The sequence below is a fragment of the Galeopterus variegatus genome, unplaced genomic scaffold (genome assembly GCF_000696425.1).
Source record: "Galeopterus variegatus unplaced genomic scaffold, G_variegatus-3.0.2 Scaffold515, whole genome shotgun sequence".
NCBI lineage: Eukaryota > Metazoa > Chordata > Mammalia > Dermoptera > Cynocephalidae > Galeopterus > Galeopterus variegatus.
This window is the reverse complement of record NW_007726626.1, coordinates 475,279-494,994: the sequence shown is the minus strand read 5'-3', so window position 1 is coordinate 494,994 and position 19,716 is coordinate 475,279. Positions and strand designations below refer to the sequence as shown.

Genomic DNA, 19,716 nt, shown 5'->3' with positions numbered 1-19,716 from the left:
ATTAGGTGGGGGGATAGGGGATGCATTTGGCTAGCAACTTCTGCATGTCAAATCAAAGGAACCATTTTATAAATCCTAGATTTAATAAAAGCTCATTTTAAAAACCAGTAAAATGCATAATACTAGACATTTAGAAAAAAAAATTACTAGCATATTAAGGTTTATGCTATAAAAATATACCAATGTCAATAAAGTAAGCCACCAAATTAAAAATTCAACTGTGAACCTGAATGGGAAAGGGGGCAAAGAGCTTCAGTTAGAGATATTTCCCCTGCTGTTTAGCATCTTGCTGGAAGCCCACAGGACTGGCCTAAGCCATGGCAGCTTCACCCCTCTCTAGTGTCAATCTTCCTAAGATCCTCGTCCTCTCTCATCTTCCTCCCCCTTCTCTTTCCTGACACTCCACAAGTGGCCAAGGAAATAACAGGCATACTTTTGAATCCTTCTCACATCATGGCACTTTTGTCTTTAAATTGAAAGTTGACCAGAGTTTTTAAAACGTGCTACTCCTGTTGTATAGAAAAATTTGATTTTATCACCTCTCTACCTGCAGACATCCTTTTCAACCGAACACTCACAGGAAAGTTCTTCAAGTACAGGAAATCAAGCGATCAACAGACATCTTTTGAAATCTCATTTTTTTACATGCCAAGATGATGCTGTATCCTTTTAGAATTTCATACATTAGTTTATTCATCATGCTATACTGAAATGTTTGGGCTTTTGAGGGGGGCAGTTTTTGAGTTAAGAGAACACATCAAGATACAAAGGTGTAGTGGATTGAATTATGTCTCCCTAAAACTCCCTGAAGTTTGAGTTGTGTCCCCCAAGTTTTATGTATTAGGAACTTAGCCCCCATTGTGACTATTAAGAGGGTGGGAAATCCTATTATGGTAATTGTAAGGTGGGGCCTTCAAGAGGTGATTGGGTTGTAGGACCTTGCATTAGTGAAGATTAAAAATGGTGCAGTGGCATGGTTCTGAGGGCTTTAAAAGAAGAGGAGAGTCTGTTTTTTTTCTCTCTCTCTGCTTCCACCTTTTGCAATATGAGACCCCTGGGTCACTGTCGCCACCATGAGATGGTCTTTGGACTTCCCAGCCTCAGAAACTGTAAGCAATAAATTTCATTTTCTTATAAATCACCCAGTTCCGTGTATTCTGTTATAAGCAACACAAACGGTCTAATACAAAAGGCAAACAGAAAAGGAGAAGAAAAATTAATAGCAAAATAGTCTTATGCATTAAGGAATTAAGGAGAAACTAAGAGAAGAACAGAAAGACAAGTTCGCAATTGTATACACTGAAAGTTAACTTTGAGTAAACCTATGTACAGAACTTTAAAAAATTCTCCAACAAAGATAATATATTTATTTGTCTCAGAATAAAATTTTCTTCAATATTACTATAAGTTTTGAAATATACCTATATTTAAGAGGTCTCTGCAGAACATTCTTTTTGCTTTATCTGACAGCATCTTAGTACTTCCCAGTATTGACATACACATACTCAGTTCTTGAATGATGGTTAATTAACTACTGATGGGTCCTGGCATTCTCAGGCTTCCCAGGTGATAGCTCAGGGTATTCTTTACTAATCGTTTAATGAAAACACTGACATAAATAATGAATTTGGCATCTCCCAAGATCCACATACAACTTTTATAATAGTAATAAAGATAGGCATATGCACTCTTATACGAAATACTGTGGCTTGAAAATGTGTACACAAGGTAAATCAGAAAAGTTACACCGAAAATGAAGCTCCAGTTCCTGAGGTTGCTATTAAATAATTTCACTTTAAAATATACTATTATATTATGAGCACATAACATTTAAAACAAAAAAAAAGGTTATGTTGAAGAAGTTAATATCATCAAACTGGAATAAGCATAATTTAGATTTCTGTCACCATAGTTCCAAACTTCAAAGTTTAACTTAAAAGAAACACATACATATCATAAACACACACACACATTACATATGTACTATAATGATGGAGAAAAACAATGTAATTGAATGTTTAGAAACTTATTATCCATCTCAGAATTGAAACTTATCATCATTTAGTCTAACTTTACAGATGAGAAAATGGACTTCTCAGTATTAAGATTTAGCTCACGCAAAACCAGGATCACTGCTGATCCCTGTGAATCAGGGAAGAGGGGACTTGGCAGGCTACCATTTTAAATATGATCTCAGCAATTATTTGGATTCAATGCCTATCCTGGCTCAAGTTAACATTAGCTTTAGAGAAAATAATTTATTACAACCAGTAAAAAAGTGTTTTTGTAAGTACTCAAGTGAAAGAATATTACTGTAACAGATATTACAGGCACCCTTAGAAAAATACATTTTTGAAGTTAGAAGTCCTAAGCTTTGTCTTGTTACCATTTATTATATGACTTTGGGTAAGTCATTCACCTTCTCTGATCCTTACTGTCTTCATTTGCAAAATCAGAATAATGACACTTGCCACATTTGTATTTCCTAGTTCTTATATACTTATGCTATTAACCATTATTATTACCACTACCACTAATAATACAAATTCATCAGTGGAAGCTTTCTTTTTTTTTTTTTCCCCGTGTCCAGCAACGGATCGCAACCCTCAGTGTTGCATCCGTACCAGACCGGGACCGGCAACGGGATCACAACCCTCGGTGTTGCGCCCGCCCGCATCTCGCTCAGCCAGTGAGCGGGAACCAGTCCGTATGTGGGATCCGAACCCTGGGCGGGAGCGCCACCGCACTCCCAAGCAGCGCACTGTAGCAGTGCGCCACTGGGCCGGCCCATCAATGGAAGCTTTCTATGTGCCAAAACTTTGTGACTTGTTTTTTATACCTTGTATCTATATGAAGCCTTCTCAATAGTCATGAGGTATATATTCTGATTTTCTTACTACAGATGAACAAACATTATCAGAGCGGTTAAATAACTTACCAGAAGTCACACAGCTATAAAAGCTTGAATGTGAATTGAATACAGATCTTTCTAACTCCACATTTCATTTTAGATCCATTACATCCTGCTTTCTCTATTATATCATATATATTGTGTATACACACATACATACATAATATAAATATTACATATAAAACATAATACATGATTCATTTATACACACACATACACTTATGCTGTAAATTCTAAAATGCCATACCAATGCTCTTTTTCATTTTTATTTTTTTAAATTCCAAAGCATAATGCATGGAACCAAATAGCTACTTAATACTTGGGAAAAAGAAATCAATATACGGGAGGTAAGATAATTTTGAGTGAACTGTTAACTAATAAGTGTGTCAGTAATAACGGTGGCTATTTAAATCCCCCTCTTCTCTAAGATTATGTTATTAAAAATTATTCTAGAAGACCTTATGGAAGCACTTATATGTAGAATTTTTTTTTAAAAGTCAAATTCCTAAAAACAGTAGAATGGTAGTTTCCAGAGACTGGGGTGTGGGAAGAATGAGGAGATGTTGATCAAAGGATGAAAATTTTTGGTTAGAAGAATAGATTCTGAGGATCTAATATACAGCATGATGACTACAGTTAATAATACCGTATTATATACTTTAACGTGCTAAGAGAATAGATCTTAAATATTCTCACACACACAAAAAAATGTAGCTATGTGAGGTGATAGCTACGTTAATTAACTTGATTGTGGTGATCATTTCACGATGAATATATATATATCAAATCAGCATGTTGTATACTTTAAATATATCCAATTTTATTTCTCAATTATACCTCAACAAAGCTGAAAAAATTATTCTAAAGAAAAAATATACATGGACTAGCTTAGGTTCAATTCTACAGAGCTGACAATGACAGAAAAGCAGCTATTTTCAATAAACAAAGACTGAAATCTAACCCTATGGTCCAGGTAAAAGGAGAAAGAAAATATCCCTTTAAAAATTAAACATGATTCCTATTTTTTAAAGGGTGAACATATTATCCTCCAAATTTAAATCTTCAAAAAAGTTATTCTGTAATTTCCTATCAAAACAAGATAACGATACTTGCCATGTTTTAGTTCCCTGGACTTGTATATGAATAATAAAAATGATGATGACGATAAGATAGTGACATTCTAAAAGAACACTATTTTTTTTCAGAGTTAAGGAGAAGAGTGCAGGAGGTATTAGAAAAGATGCATAGAGGCCTTATATCTCATCAACATGCAAATTTCCAACTCTTTACGACACTCTGTTCCTTGCCCTAATCTTCTCCCGCAGAGCACCAGGCTGAATGGAAAGATGCTGACGTGCACGCCAGTTCAGAGCTGGAATGACAGGTGTGGGAACAGGAGATGCTGCAGTTTCCATTATCCATTGAACACCTTGGCAATTCTAATTTCATCCTGAGAATGTGATACTTACTCTTGTACTGCTCTGGCTATGGAAAGGGCCGTAGATCCAGTTTCATTAACGCTATCTAAGGTCACATTTGGCAGGTCATCATCATCACTGTCACTTTTACTTTGTCTGGGAGATAGGCCTCGGGGGTCCATTTGTGCTGGGAAAAAAAGGCATATATAATGAATTAAAATTAGTGTGCAGCAAGTTAACCTTGTCCAGGACCAACATCAAGAACAGAACGTCTCTTCTGTGCTTATCACACAAATGGAATTCTCTATAGACGTCACAGGAATTAGTGAAAGTTATGTATTTTACATACTGTGTAATCACTGACTCTTTCCCCCTTATTCATTGGATTTACAAAACCTATATCACCTCTCAAGAGTTTCAGGGTATGAGTACAGAATAAAAACTCTAAAATCCACAATATTACCAACTCCCAAGAAGTCAAAAGCTGATTCTGTAGCTCAACTCTCTGGCTTCTCCTCCTCCTTGCTTCTGCTGCCAGAGTTCTGGCCACTGCACTGCTCATTAGCACTTTCCCTGGAAGGTAGAGAGTATGAGGTAGAGGAGATATTTGCTGATAGCTCTCACAGTAAGTTTTAAAAAGAGCCAAGGTTGACAGGACTAAGTTAAAGTTTTAGGTACTTTATGTACTTTGCTGAATCATTGTCTCAGTTCATTACTGCTGTTAAGTGGAGATGTGAGTGCATAAAAATGGCAGAAGTCATAGCATTTTGAATATCTGCATGTGCTAGACAATGCTCCTCATCTCCATTCTGATTGCATTTTTCAAAAAGCCATCTGCAGATATGAATTCTCCTCCCACAGTAAACTTGCCAAAGCAAGAAACAGCCCATTGTTCTGACCCCTGTTGACCAGGACCATCAGATCCTTTAAAGTGAGAGGATTACTGTCAACACGTAATGTGTTAGCACATATTTTTAAAAATTTCATTTCCACCTCCTTCTCTCAATGAACAGCTTTCGCTACCACTGCCTAGAATTTCTATCAGCCCTCATCTCAAGCACAAAATAGGCACACCTTCTCAATTAAAGGTACTGCACTAGCTGCACAACTGCTTTATTAAAATACATGACTTCTACCCCACCCAGCTCCAACCAGATTGTTGCTCCTCAAATCTGCCTACGTAAGAGTTCTAAAACCTCCACTGCTTGCAAAGGAAAGCAAAATGCACTTAAGATCATGGTTACAATAATATCTGGGCACATTTACAATTTCATTTCTTTTTTCTCAAATTGTGTTTTTGTGCATCACAGAACCACAAAGAAATGCTAATGTTTCACCATTTTTTTTAACCCACAAAAAGGCAATTTCTTATGATCGTACCTCGTATTTACAATATGTTTAGAAAAACTATACCTAGGAAAGTTTTAACAAAGGAATATATCTGTTGAACCTAGTGTGTGCTAGTGAATTTGACATACATTCTGCCTGAAGGTATAAATACACCAAAATGTGCTTTGCACAATGGAAATATCTGATAAGTGTTGGTTGAATTAAAGAGAAAATAATTCAAATAATCTAAAGCAGTGGTCCTCAACCAAGGGCAGATTTGCCCTCCCAGAGATACTTGGCAACATCTGGAGACACTTTGATTTGTCACAACTTGGGGGTTGGCGTGGGGAGGGGAAGATGCTACTGGCATGAAGTGAGCAGAGGAAAGTGTGCTTTAAACATCCCACAACACACGAGGCAGTCAGCCTCCCACAGCAAAGAACTAACCCGTCTACAATGTCAATAGCACCCAGCTTGAGAAACTGATCCAGGTGTTACTCTTTATGACTTTCAATTGCCTAACTATGTCCTAGTTTTAACATCACTAACAAATTGTCATGCATTGGATTATCTGTATTTTCTGGCTTTGTCTTCATATAAAACAATTCACTGTCATGTGACTCTGCATACAACTTCCTTAAATACAGCATTCACTTCCTCAAATGCCAAGAATTATGCAGTAACATTCAGTAAGAGCTTTTGAATATTTTCTTTTTACCACCTATGGTACAAAAAGACTTTATTTCCCATGTGATTTCTCAAGAAGATTCCCTAGAACAGCAATATTGGAGAAAGTCTCTGCAGAGCAAGGGAACAAGAATCACCATCTGATGGCAGAGAGCTTAACTATTTAGTCACTCCAAAGGCACTTAAAGGCACCATTATCATTTAACATTTATTTTGGCTGTATGCAACAGAAATTGGCTCAGGCTAACCTATATTAAAAGGAATATACTGGAAAGACAGAGCAACTCGTAGAAGAACGGAAGTTAAGATGAGCAATGGGCATTCAAGTAGCACAGGACCCAGGATGACACAGGCATTTCAGGCAGAAATGCATAGTTTCTTTTTGGGCAATCCTGTTCCAGAATGATTCATTGAAAAGCCATTCATAACTATTCAAAGCCTGCCAAGAAAATTAATATCATATCTATCTAGGCATCCAAATCACATATTGTGTGGTATTACATATGCCTGTAAATGTCAACAATTTAACATTTAAAGTTGTTGAAACCATGCAATTAGGACGCCTTTGCCAAGACACCAAATTAGCAAATAACCAAAGAAAAGAGAACATTCTGGTGGTCCATTTTGTCCAAGACAACAGGGGCTCTCACAGGTGAGTAATACAACTCAAGGAATAGATAGGCAGTTAACCAATAAGCAATCTGGTTCTAAAGTTAAAGTCTAACTCTGTGAAAGATTCTAAATAACTTATGTGAGAGTTGTTACACAATCATTTAAATTATGTTATGTTTATGTCTTAATGAAAGTTTAAAATATGTTAAATATGATATCCTTTTTGATGTACTTTTCAGGAGCATCATAATTGAGGATTTCTTTCCAATATTTTCAATAAATATTATGAAATACATCTGCTACTATCATGCTGGGAAACTTTACTCATACCTTCAGCCAAGCTGAGGAAGTAATTAGAAAGGCTTTTTAAAATCTGCATTGCTGATTAGGTCAGATGATTAGTTTATCTACATACTTGCATAATTCCATTCTATTTTTATTAAATGTGGAATAGGGACATCTACCCTAGTTAACCTGCATTTGTCTTTGAGCATCTCAGCCCATTAAGGAAGGACAGATTCTTGGGGGAAACCTTTCTAGAGACAGTAGAAACATTACCTGGGCACCAAAACCAAAAAGCAAATCTACTTCCCTAAGTAAGAGAGGAGATTACCCACAGACATCTAAAAAGAATTTACATTTCAGATTTTATTCTTCTAAAAGAAAAGAAAGGAATCAGACACTTTTGGGTAACCCAGCTCACCGCTGGTGGAATTATCACTTCTCTGAGTTGGAGGTGTTCTGGAACACTGTGTGAGTTTCATTCCATGTGATAAAATCCTGGGAAGATAATTTCAGAATCCCAACATCTGAAGTTGAGCCTTATTAACTCTGACTTTCAAATACCCACCTACAACAGACTGTTACCATGAAGATCCCCCCCAATAAATCATGTCTCCCTGTATCCATACCCTTGTGTGGCATCTTCTCACAATGACTGGCCTTGGCTATGTAACTTGATGTGGCCAAGGGAATGTTGCAAATGTGACACAAGCAGAGGCTTGAAAAGCACTTGCACATTGGGTTTCCCCTCTCTCTCGGTGTTTTTAGAAGCTAGTCACCATGTGAAGAAGACTGGGAGAGCCATAAGAGACAGGCTGCTCAGCTGACTGCCAGTCCCAACCAGCAGACATGTAAGTGAATCATTTCAGACTGCCAGGCCTCATTCCAGCTGCCCAATGACTATCACCACATGACTGACTCCAGGTGAAACCAGCATGAAAATCACCTGGCTACACCCATCCCAAATATTTGACCCACAGAACTGTAAGCAAATAAAATAGTTGCTATTTTAATCTAGTAAATTTGGGGGTAATTTGTTAGGCAGAAATTCAATAATCAATGCACCATGTTACTTTCCCAGCTCCTTCCAGAGTTTTCCTAGCAATGATGTGGACAAACTACCACCACAATCACAGTCAACCTATCGCACTCTTCTCTCTCCTCCTTCCAAGAGGCAACTTTATCTTTAGTGACATAAATTTAAGATGGAAGTAAATATTAAAAAGGACAGTAAAAGCTACATTCTGCGTTCTACATTATTTACCTTTCACTTTAAAACCCTCAAAATGTATCAACAGGTGTCTTGAATTTACGGGAGTCTTCTCTGGTCCTGCCTCTTGCTCCGGCAGGGTTCTTCTTTCTGTTCTAAGGGGCCTTCTGGCTGGTTTTCCTGCACAGGCGAACAAAGCTTTTCCACCCCGTCTCTCGAGCTCATACTTGACAGGAGGATCGTATGGGTGGCTTCTCCCAGGTATGCGGTCACCCGAAGCTATATTTCATGTTTGTCTCTCTTCAACCCAGACAGGCCATTTCAACTTTTTTCTCCTCTGTCCTAATAGTGGACGGACCCAGACGCAGGGGTGCAGATGTCCGTTCCACCTCCCCCATCCCAGCCTGGATGCTGTCAAAAGTTTCAGTGCTCTTCTAACTTCCAAAGAAATAAACCTGCCCATTCAGCTATAATTATAGGAAAGGAAGTTTTTCCATAAGTCATCGTATTACAGGTGCACAAAACAACAGTCTGTGAACATACATTAAAACTTACAGACTGCCGTTTCCTCACAAGAACGAATCCCAGAAGGGGACACTGAACCCCTTCATCTCTGTCCAGCAGGGCTGGGGAGGAGGACACCCACAGAGGGAGAGAGTGCGGCAGCCAGGCGGCATGGCCACGGGGCTGACAGGCTTGCTTTTCTCCTTTTCAGCCACTGACAGGCTGCCTGCTACCTGCAGATGTCCTAATTGCTTGCCCTGCCAAGGCTGAAATGTGTCCCACTTAGAGAAACCCTGGCTTCCAGAGGAGCTTTTTATACTAGAAAGAAGGGCAGTGGGGGCATGAGGGGGTAAGAGGAAAATGAGTGTTTTGGGAGGAACACGTGGAAGAGAATGCATAGGGGAAAATTCACAGTATCACTGGGTCCAAGAGGCCTGATTTTCCCTGACAGTACATTTACAGCTTCTTCAACCATCCGCTTATACACCACTATTTCTCAATCCCTCACCATCTCCTGGACTATTCAAATTAGGTGGTTTTCTTTTTCTATGTACCTAAACTAAACTGAAAATACCATTATACAAATAGAGGCAGAACATATATAATACATAAAATTACTACTTCTTTTGATCCAAACATTCATTTATATATTCAACAGATATTTACTGGACACCTACAAGGTACCAAATATTCTTCTGGGTGCTGGTGACAAAGCACTGTACAAGTCAGGTTAAAATTCCTGCTTTCACATTGTGGGATGAGAGATCATAAACAAAGAAATAAGAAAAACATGCTATATTGGATAATGATAAATGCCACAGAAAAAAATGAAGCAGAGAAGGTGGATGGGGCTGCTGAGAGTCAGGTGGACAATTTTTGAGATAGTAGTCAGGAAAGGCCTCATGAAGAAGACGACATTTGAGCAAGGACCTGAAGGACCTGAGTGACAGAGGCTTGCACGTGTGGGTGTTTTGTTTTTGTTGTGTGTGTGTGGGGGGGGAGAGTGAGGGGCATTTCAGGCAGAGCAAACAGCAGGTGCAAAGGCCCTGAGGTTGGTGTGTGCTTCACATGCCTGAGAGCAGCAGGGAGGCTGCAGATGGAGCCAGGAAAGGGAGAACGAAGTGGATGAATCAGAGAGAGGAAAGAGGCGAGGGTGTGCAGAGCCCAGAAGGCCTTGGAGGCCCATGTGAAGATTTTGAGATTTGCTCTGGGTTGAGAAGGGAAGCCATTGGAGGATACTGAGCAGAATAACATGACCTGAATTATGCCATTTGATAAGGATCCCCCTGGATAAGAACCTGGAGCACAGGGGATCCAGCTGGAGACATACATGTGGGCATTATCAGTGACATTAATATTAATATTCTCTAAACACTGAACTAGCTTTTTTCTCTTTGGTCACCTTGTGCTGGCTGCACACATAGCAGTCAGTTAGAACCCAGGACTTAGTACATGAGGGACTGTGCAGCATGCTCTTTATATTTTTACAAATGATATTCTGGCCTCATTTGGCTTTGGAATATTAGTTGTTCAAATATATGGCTTGTTTTTCTAAGATATCAAGACATATGATGACAGAAACATTCATGAGTAAATAAAGCTTGACTCAAAGTATGGTAAACTGCAAGATTAGAACCAGCTCTCCACGGTCCCACTCTACTTACTCAAGTTTCAACTACGTCCCCATGCTTCCCACACTTTCGCTACTGCTAATGAGATTGTATGCCTCTGCAGCGTAGCAACTGTGATCATCCATATAACCCCAAATGAAGGTTCAAAAAGTCAATCAATTGTGTACATCTTGGGATGCTGGTACTGTGTAGATATAAAATGCAATTTATTCATTTTTTCCTAATTTCTATCAGGACACTCTGCAGTATGGCTTTTGCTACCATTATATTAAAAAATAGACTCATAATGGTCTTATAATTCCCTAGTGCAAGGTCCACTTCTGAGTTACACTGCTGTTCGACCTCTCCACTGCTTTCAAGACTGCTGGTTATCCTTCCTCAGTTTCCTTACTGGTTTCTTCTTAAAACTCTCTCCTCCACTGGCTTCTGGGATGGGCAAAAAGGTCTGTGGGCCTTGCCACCTGTTTTTGTAAATAAAGTTTGATTCAGCCATGCTCATTTATTTCATATCTGGCTGCTTTAGTGCTACAACAGTAGGGTTGAGTACTTGTCACAGAAAACCATATTGCTCGACATAAAATACTACCTGGCGTTTAGAGAAACCATTTGCTGACTCTGTTATACACCACTGAATTCTCTCGGGTCACTTTCTCTGATTATCTATCCTCATATCTACTCGTTCCTCTCCTCTTTCTGCAAACCCTTACCTCTTAGTTCCCCCCCAGGTCTCACTACCTACCCTCTTCTTTCTCTCTCTTTATTAGTGAGCTTCTCAGCAAGTCCACATAGTTCCCCCCATTTCCCCAACTTCGATTAGTATCTCCATGTTCCCAGCTCTAACCTGTCCCCTAAACTCATCTCCTATTTCCAGCATCCTACTGACTAGTACTCCACCTGCATGTTCAAGAATCATTTCAAACTCAAGTTCTATTCTTCCTGCTGGTTTTTCAGTTTCAATTGACAGATCCATCATTCTCCTGGTCACCTAGGTTCTAAACTCTCCCTTATTTCATTTGTCCCCCTCATTAAATCAACTGCTAATTGTTCTTGCTTTTACCCCATAAGTTTTCTGGAGCCCCTTCCTTTCTTCCCACGGAACTGCTTCCCACTGAACTTCCTCCAAGTCTTGCTACATACACGCGTCCCATATGGCATTTCTCTAGTAATTGAATGCACGCAGAACATTCCTTACTTTGAAAGCCTTGACTTGTTCCCACCACCTAACAAATAAGGTTCAACAGCCCTCCACAACCATTCTACAACTCATTTTTCACTGGGAATTCTCACAAGTCCCCAAAGCCCCTCAATCCAGCTTTATTTAGCTATTCCCTTCCACCCACAATTTGACCAACAAAAATCTACCCTACCCACAGAATGGTACGTTCTTCGTGAACCTTCCTTTTATTTTTTAACTAAATGCATCTCTCCCTTTTAAAAAATACTCCTACTCTGTATTTATATATTTTATGGCATTTTTACACTTTCCATTTTGAATTATAGTTAAGCCTATACTTATTTTACCTCCCCAATTACTGTCTCCTTGAGCAGAGAGACCACGTCAATTATACTCCTGTACACAGTAAAATTTACTATTTACTGATGAAGAGGATGGTAATAAACGCAGATGTCTACTTAACATGATCACACTAGTTCCCAGTTGGCAAGAGATTCTGTAATATGATAAAAGTGTCTATTTCACATTTTACTTAAAAATTACATTCTGACTTATGTTCTAATATTAACATTTGTGAGGGGAAAGTCACAATCATTAAATATCTAATACTCTGTAAAGTCTGTGATTATATTTTTGGTTTGAACAGGCCGTGGGATGACACAGGAACCAAAACATTCATAATTTTTACTCACTTTTCTGCTAAATTACATTTAACAGGCTTTTCTTTCCTTTCAGCAAATCATTTAAAATACTTCCACATACCTCCCATTTCTATCACAAGGGTTTCTGCTTCAAAACTGTAATAAAGGAATTTCACTATTTAAAATATAGTTTAAAAATTTAAGTTTGTTGAAATTATCAAAACAGTGACAAGGGTTTCATTTTTTTCTTAAGAATCATGACTAAACCTACTTTTCTTGTTTGTAAAAAGAAAATGAATAGTGATTTACAATTGTCTTGTGTTCCCTGGAAGTATGTCTTAAAGTCCAAAAGGCTCTTATGATTAAAAAAGTTCATGAAAGGGCCGGCCCGGTGGTGCACTCGGTAGAGTGCGGCGCTTGGGAGCGCAGCAGCGTTCCCGCCGAGGGTTCGGTTCCCATATAGAGACCGGTCCGCTCACTGGTTGAGCGCAGTGCGGGCACGACACCGAGGGTTGCGATCCCGTTACCGGTCACGAAAAAAGACAAAAAGGAAAAAAAAAATTAAAAAGTTCATGAAATTTTCCATGAATAAGTAAGCTTTTTTTTTCTGTGCATGGTAACCTTACACAACAGCAGTCCCGAACTCCAGGGACCTCTGAGATACCACCATGCCAGTATTTCCCATTTCCTTTCCATGTTGTCAACTCATTGTAACTGCTCCAAACCCAAGCCAACCAGCTCCAATTGATTTATTCAAAACCCAATCCACTTTAGGTAGAGAAGATTTAAAAAAATAATAACGTGATTTTATGGTGAGGACATATGGGGAATAATGAGATCACCAAACTCATGGTCATCTGTATGGCACAGAGAGGAAAATTTCAGGCATTAATTCATGGCCTTTTTATTCACTTTTCTTATTTCACTTAGAAACTGGTCTTTCGCTCTGTGTTTTCTATTTTATGAACTGGGTAAAATTGAATCATTTAAGAAGCAGGCTGAGATCTGTTATAATAATTTTAAGTACCACTGAATCATGGCTAAGGTGTTAGGTGCTTTAGATATAAGAAATAAGAAAGCGCAGAAAATCTACCTGTAATGTAGTTCTGCTTCTATATCACCTGTGCTGTGCACAGCTACTTGGCATGTCCATGACTGACCAGGGAAAGGTTCTTTAATAGTTTAAAAGTAAAAGGGTTAAAAAAAAAAGTTGGCATGCAGAACTACTGTGCCACACGGAGAACCAATGTTGCTACTTTCCTCTACCCCTCCTCACAATTCGCTTGCTCTCCACGCCTCAATTAGAATATATTGAAACCTGCTAGATTAAAGGTAAATCTTGATATGTGATGGTGATTTAATTCGCCCTAGTTTAGAAATAAACTAGGCCTTTGGCATTCTTGAAGATATGGCCTAAGACCATCAAAAATCCTCAAACTGTGAATTATTTACAACATGCGGTTGGACCTTTCAAGACCTGGTTATCTATTTGTCTTCGTTTTCACTTCTGGCCTCTTCTTAAAACTCTCTCCTCTTTTGGCTTCAGGGATGGACACACCTGTCCCTGTATCCTTTCACACATTTCCATCCAGAGCTGTACATTTCTTGTGCACATCCTCACAAGACATTTAAAAAAATTTATGAAAGTTTTCTTTCTCATTTGATTGATGAACACACACACACACACACACACACACACACACACACACACAATCTTTCCACTCAGCATTTCACAAGAGTTATTGTGTAGGTAACAGGCAGAAAACACGAAGCACCATTGAGATGAATCCTGTCCTTGCGGAGGCTCATTCATAAACTGACTCCCAGCATATGTGATTCTAACTTTTAATTTAACAAAACGGAAGCACTACGCAACAGACTTTTAGGGACACTTGTGAAAAGCAAGCATCCTAGATGTTATATTTGTGAATGCCTGGGTCTACTGTGTTAAAATCATGAAATATAATCTTTCTTTTTGAGAGCAAAAGTAAGTGCTGACTATTCACTTTTCAATACATTGCTTGTCATTGTCCTATCCTGGGGTGAATAACTATTCAAAAATGACCTGTAAATATTCAGGGGTCAAAAAACAAGCATTGCTACATTTTTTCCTCTGTTTCAATCTCGGTTGAAGAATGTGTTTTTCACAACCTCATTTTATGCAAACTCCAAGGAAAAAAATTACTCTGTAAAATTGGGTTAAATGTGTTTTCCATATCAATTCTGTGTTTGGTATGCTTTTATAAAAAAGGAAAATTCTATTAGTTTACATCAATCCATAAGAAACACGTATTCTTTGTGTTTGGGGTTTTTTGTTTGTTAAACAGACTTTATGTCTGTATTTTGCTAACCACCCCACCCACTCTTGAGATGATAAATTATCTAGTCTCTGGAAAAGCCAGTGAGATCCCTACCATCTAGAACTAGAATTATGCCTTTCTTGGGCTTCTGGTATTTGCTTCAGGTACTTGCCACATTGAGGCTTGTTTGGTCAGACCCCTTCCTAAGTCCAGGGACTCAAGCGTCTGACCTGTTTAGGAAAGAAGTCCATGTAGGCAAATGGTGCTTTCTTTAGAATCAACACTTGAAGAACAAGGTCAAAGTTAGAATTCCGCCCAGAGACAGGCCAAGTGCAACAAGTGTTTTGAGAACACTGCTGTTATATACTTTGCTGGGAGACAGCATATGAGGTACATACACTAGTCTTTTTTGGCTTTCCTAACTTAAAACTGGGTTTACACGAACTTTTTTATGAATGCCCATATTGGTTTTGCAAGAAAAGAGTTTCTGAAGAGATAGAAGCTAAGATAGAGGATGAGGTGTTGGGCTTTCCTAGGCTAATGTTTCATAAATTGTGTTTTGCTGGAAGTTGGTCTGTTTAGTTATTAAACACAAATGTTTGATATTAATACAGTAAAAAAAAAAAATCCTGAATTTTTATTGGTTGAAGCCCGTGACATTTATGTTTGGATAACTTCTAAAATTTATACTTCTAATAATATGCATTCTGAACATCACCTAGCCTGATTTCCTCGATCAAAGCCACCAAATTACCCCAGCACTAAGATTTGCTCTCTCCAAGGAAAAGCTGAGACGCAAAAGCCTGGGTGTCTCATTAAAATCCACCCACGTTCACCTGCTAGGAAGAGTAGATAAACTTCCTATGTGTTCACCACATTTAGACTATCAGTTAAATAAGATGTCAGGGGATTGGGCTGGCCCGGTGGCACACTGGATAAGTGCGCCGCTTGGGAAGCGCGGCGGTGCTCCCGCCCGAGGGTTCGGATCCCACATACAGACCGGTTCCCGCTCACTGGCTGAGCGAGGCGCGGGAGCAACACCGAGGGTTGCGATCCCGTTGCCGGTCCCCGGTCCGGTACGGGGGCAACACTGAGGGTTGCGATCCGTTGCCAGACACGGAAAAAGACAAAAAAATAAAAAAATAAAAAAAATAAGATGTCAGGGGACAAATTAATTCTATGCATTTTTTTTATTCCTTTTCTCCTTCCTGAAAGGAGAAATCCCCGAATCCTGAAAGTGGTTCCTTCTCACTGTCTCTCACACCCAACTATTCTCGATATAAAAGATAAAACATGAAAAGCCATTTAACATAGGATCCAGTACTTATTATCTCATTAACTTCCTTATAAATTTCATTTAAATTACTTAACGGCTTTTCTTTTCTGTCAAATCATTTTTTAAGAAATTCCAAGCATACATATAATGACCACCTATTTATTTTCCCAAAAGATTAAAAAGAAAATCTGAATATTTCTTCTCGGACCATCAGTAAGCACCTTTGTATTTTTTTATTCTGAATTTTGTTTTCTTCTTGCATAGTATTCTGTCATATATCCTTCCTTTTCAATGTTTTTATGCTTTAACTACATATAGATACATGTATACAGGTATATTAAAGAATACGGTTTTGCTCTTTTAAAAACTGTACATAACAATGTCATATTCTACAATTTGTTTTTTTTCACTTAACATGGCATCTGAGATTTATTCATACTCTTTCATTTTAATTGTGGCATAGTATTCCATTTTATAAATGGGCCACCATTATTTATCCGTTCTTGGGAGTGATAAAAAGTGAAGTTCTACAAATGCTGCTGCAAGTTTCTTTACAGTAGTATATAGCTGAAAATTATGGGATATGCTTATCCCCTTTTACTAGATATTGCCAAATTGCTCTCTAAAGTACTTGAATCAATTTATACCCCCATTGGTGTATGAATATGCCCATTTCCCCATATTGTTATAAGACAATAGTGCTGGATTTAAAATTTTTTCTGAAGTCTAAAGTCATTCCATGTTATCTCTTCTCCCAAACACAGGATTTAGCATGCTATAATCATCTGATGAACACTCCCACCCTTCCCAGTTTATCATTTTAGTCTAGTTTTTGGTGCATGTTTTACCATCAAGAGTTAATTAAAAGTTATCTCTATGCAAATATTTACCCATATTTTTAAAATCAGTTCTAAGCTCTTTTCCTTTTGAATTCTTTTTCTTCTTTCAAAAGTATATCCCTTTACTAGTCCTTTCAGCAAATTTGTAAAATCTTACTCCACATATGTCTGCAAGTTTTTATTTTATTTTATTGTTACTTGAATTTTGCTTTAGCTGAGGACAGAACTGTAGGATCCCTCTGCCCTTGAAGAGACTACCACATTACTTTCTGGCATTTGTTGTTGTTGACGGTCTTTGTCATTCTTAAATTCCTTTCCAGATAAGCTTTTGAGATTTTCTTTATAACTCATGCTTGATAATTCCACTGCTCTGGGGCTAGATGTGAATTTATTTTTACTTAATTTGTCTATACTCTAAGATTCATGATCTCCCTTTTCAAAATTCCCAGACATGTCTCTGAATGTTGCATTCTATCTGTTCTTACTTATGTGTTCCTTTAGATATATTTTGGAACACCTCAATTCAAGTCTCAACTTTTCTTTCATGTTGTCAACTTTCCATTTGGCATTGTTTTCTGGGTGAATTACTCAGTATGATCTTTCCTTGACATCCAACTAGCCAGTAGGTTCTATTGTATTTCCATTCACACTGCCTCAGCCCAGGCCATCAGGAATTCTCACCTGCCTTCCTGAATAGCCTCTCGAAGTTTGTCCTTCCCTCCTTTTTCACTACATTCACCCCTTCGCCCATAGATTTGAATGTTATGTTAAATCCCTCCTACTTCTGAGTTTTCTGTGTCTCCCTGCATTCAGTAACTACAGACTCCTTAGCTTAGCACACAATGCCTGTGATAACTGCATCCACCATACTCCTTAAGCCTCATTTCCATTTCTTATAAACACCCTTCATTTAGACCATACCAACCCATCAACTTAAAAAATTTACCTCCCCACCTACCAGGATGCACTTTGCTCTTTTCATATTTCCAAGACTTCACATTTTTTCAAATTGCCCTTTGTTCCTCATGTTTACCTGGATAATGCAACTAATATTTTCTCTGAGAAACAGTGTTCTCCTGAAGTCACAGCCACTCTTTCCCAATGGCTGTGTTTAGTGCTCTGTCCTTTGTAATCTACCTCTGTGGGTCTATGCTTATCGGTATTATAGAACATTTCACACTATGGTTATTTTGTCTGCTTTATCCATTCAACTGTGAGCTTGTAGGTATTGTCTATATATTGCATATGTGGTTAATTCATGAATGTGCATTAATTAAACAAGTAAGTGAATGGAAAGGAACATACTGCATAATTCCTGGGTAAAAGGTTAAAAAAATGGGGATTAAAGATTTTTTAAAAGAAATCCTTAATTTTGGAATCTGGAAGTTCAAATTTTATTTAATTTTAACAAAGGAATCAGAGAACAATAATTGGTACTATAGTCATCAAATTTGTTTAAATAATAAAGATCTTTTTCTCATTTAAGTGGTACAGAGAGACTAAAATTTAAGAAATTTATGAGTCAAAGAATTTCATTTAACATACAACAGTTTCTAGGTGGTATTATTTTTACATAAATATATGTATATCCACATATATATCTGTGTATGTATTTATATTTATATATATGTGAATAAATAAGGTATAGTGCCAAGTTCTTCTTTGAGCATATTCCAGCAGGCTCAGTTATCAGATGGTCAATGTATTCTGAATGTTACAAACATGAAAGACCTTTCTAAATAAATTGACTGGCTGAATAGTAATAACTGGCTGATTTACTGACTGTTTAGTAATAATATTGTTGATATTCTTTATATCTTTTCTGGAATAAGGTATGGAATAAATAAATAATATTCAATAGACTCTGAGTCTGTGATGGCTTACTCTTGCTGTTATTAAGGATGATTGTATTCTCAGTGCTGATTATAATTATAAACACAGAGCATAACACTGAAAAATAGTTATAAACCATTCAGTGGTTTATTTAAACTTGCAAATGGAAAAAAGTTGTAATGTTCTGTTTATATCAGATCACACAAAATTATACACTTAAATTTAGTTTAAGTTATAATTGAAAGGGGGTTTCCTTTTAAGTGTGAGGGACTTACTATGGTGATTAACATTAAAAATGATCACAATGGCCAAAGAAGGAAAGAAATGGGCCTGTTAATAGTTGTACTAGTTGCAAGGTGGTAATGAGATAATAAAACACATAATCGGAGGTTATACTACCTTGATTACTGAAGATTATACCAATGGGCACAATAATGCCACTAAACAGTGCATCACCAGCTAGTGCTCATTTGTTAAATGACAAATGGCTTATGTTCCATTATAACCATGACTGCAAGAATGTAGCAGAAAATACTACCACATATGATACCAATACGTTTTGTAACGCATACAAGTTATTTTACTCTGACAAACTCAATAGCAAGAGAATTACAAAAACATAGAAAAGATACTATATGAGACTCTGAACAGAAACTGAAACAAAAACTGGAAAATGCCAGACCTTACTATGAAGCTATCTCCATAACCAAACACACATTTTATGGAATTCATTTTCCAATTTTCATGAAGGCATTTCTGAACATCTGCTATATAAGCTGGGATAATTCTAAAACTATCATGTTATAATGATTATTAGCTATTGGCTAGTGCTCAGAATTTTATTGAACTCATTAATCTAAGAAAAATAAATATAATTATAACAGTAATAACAAATGTTGGCTGTATCTTTATTTTGTGGTTTCCCCGTGTGTTTTTCAGAAAATAACCACTACCAGAATGAGGCAATACCAAACAAGCATGTCTGTGTTGTGTCTTTCTAACGAATTCCCTGCTCAAAAGAGCTCCAGGCAGAGACCAGACATGTCTAAAAATGACACAGATGTCGATC

General features: G+C 37.7%; 1 protein-coding gene across 1 annotated transcript in view; it reads right to left on the bottom strand.

Moving 5' to 3' along the window:
• Window positions 1-19,716, bottom strand: part of KLF12 (Kruppel-like factor 12) — a 422,257-nt gene that overhangs the window by 108,114 nt on the left and 294,427 nt on the right. Inside the window, exon 5 of the mRNA XM_008569592.1 lies at window positions 4,381-4,516. Coding sequence (XP_008567814.1) covers window positions 4,381-4,516 — 136 coding nt within the window. The remainder of the gene's footprint in view (window positions 1-4,380; window positions 4,517-19,716) is intronic.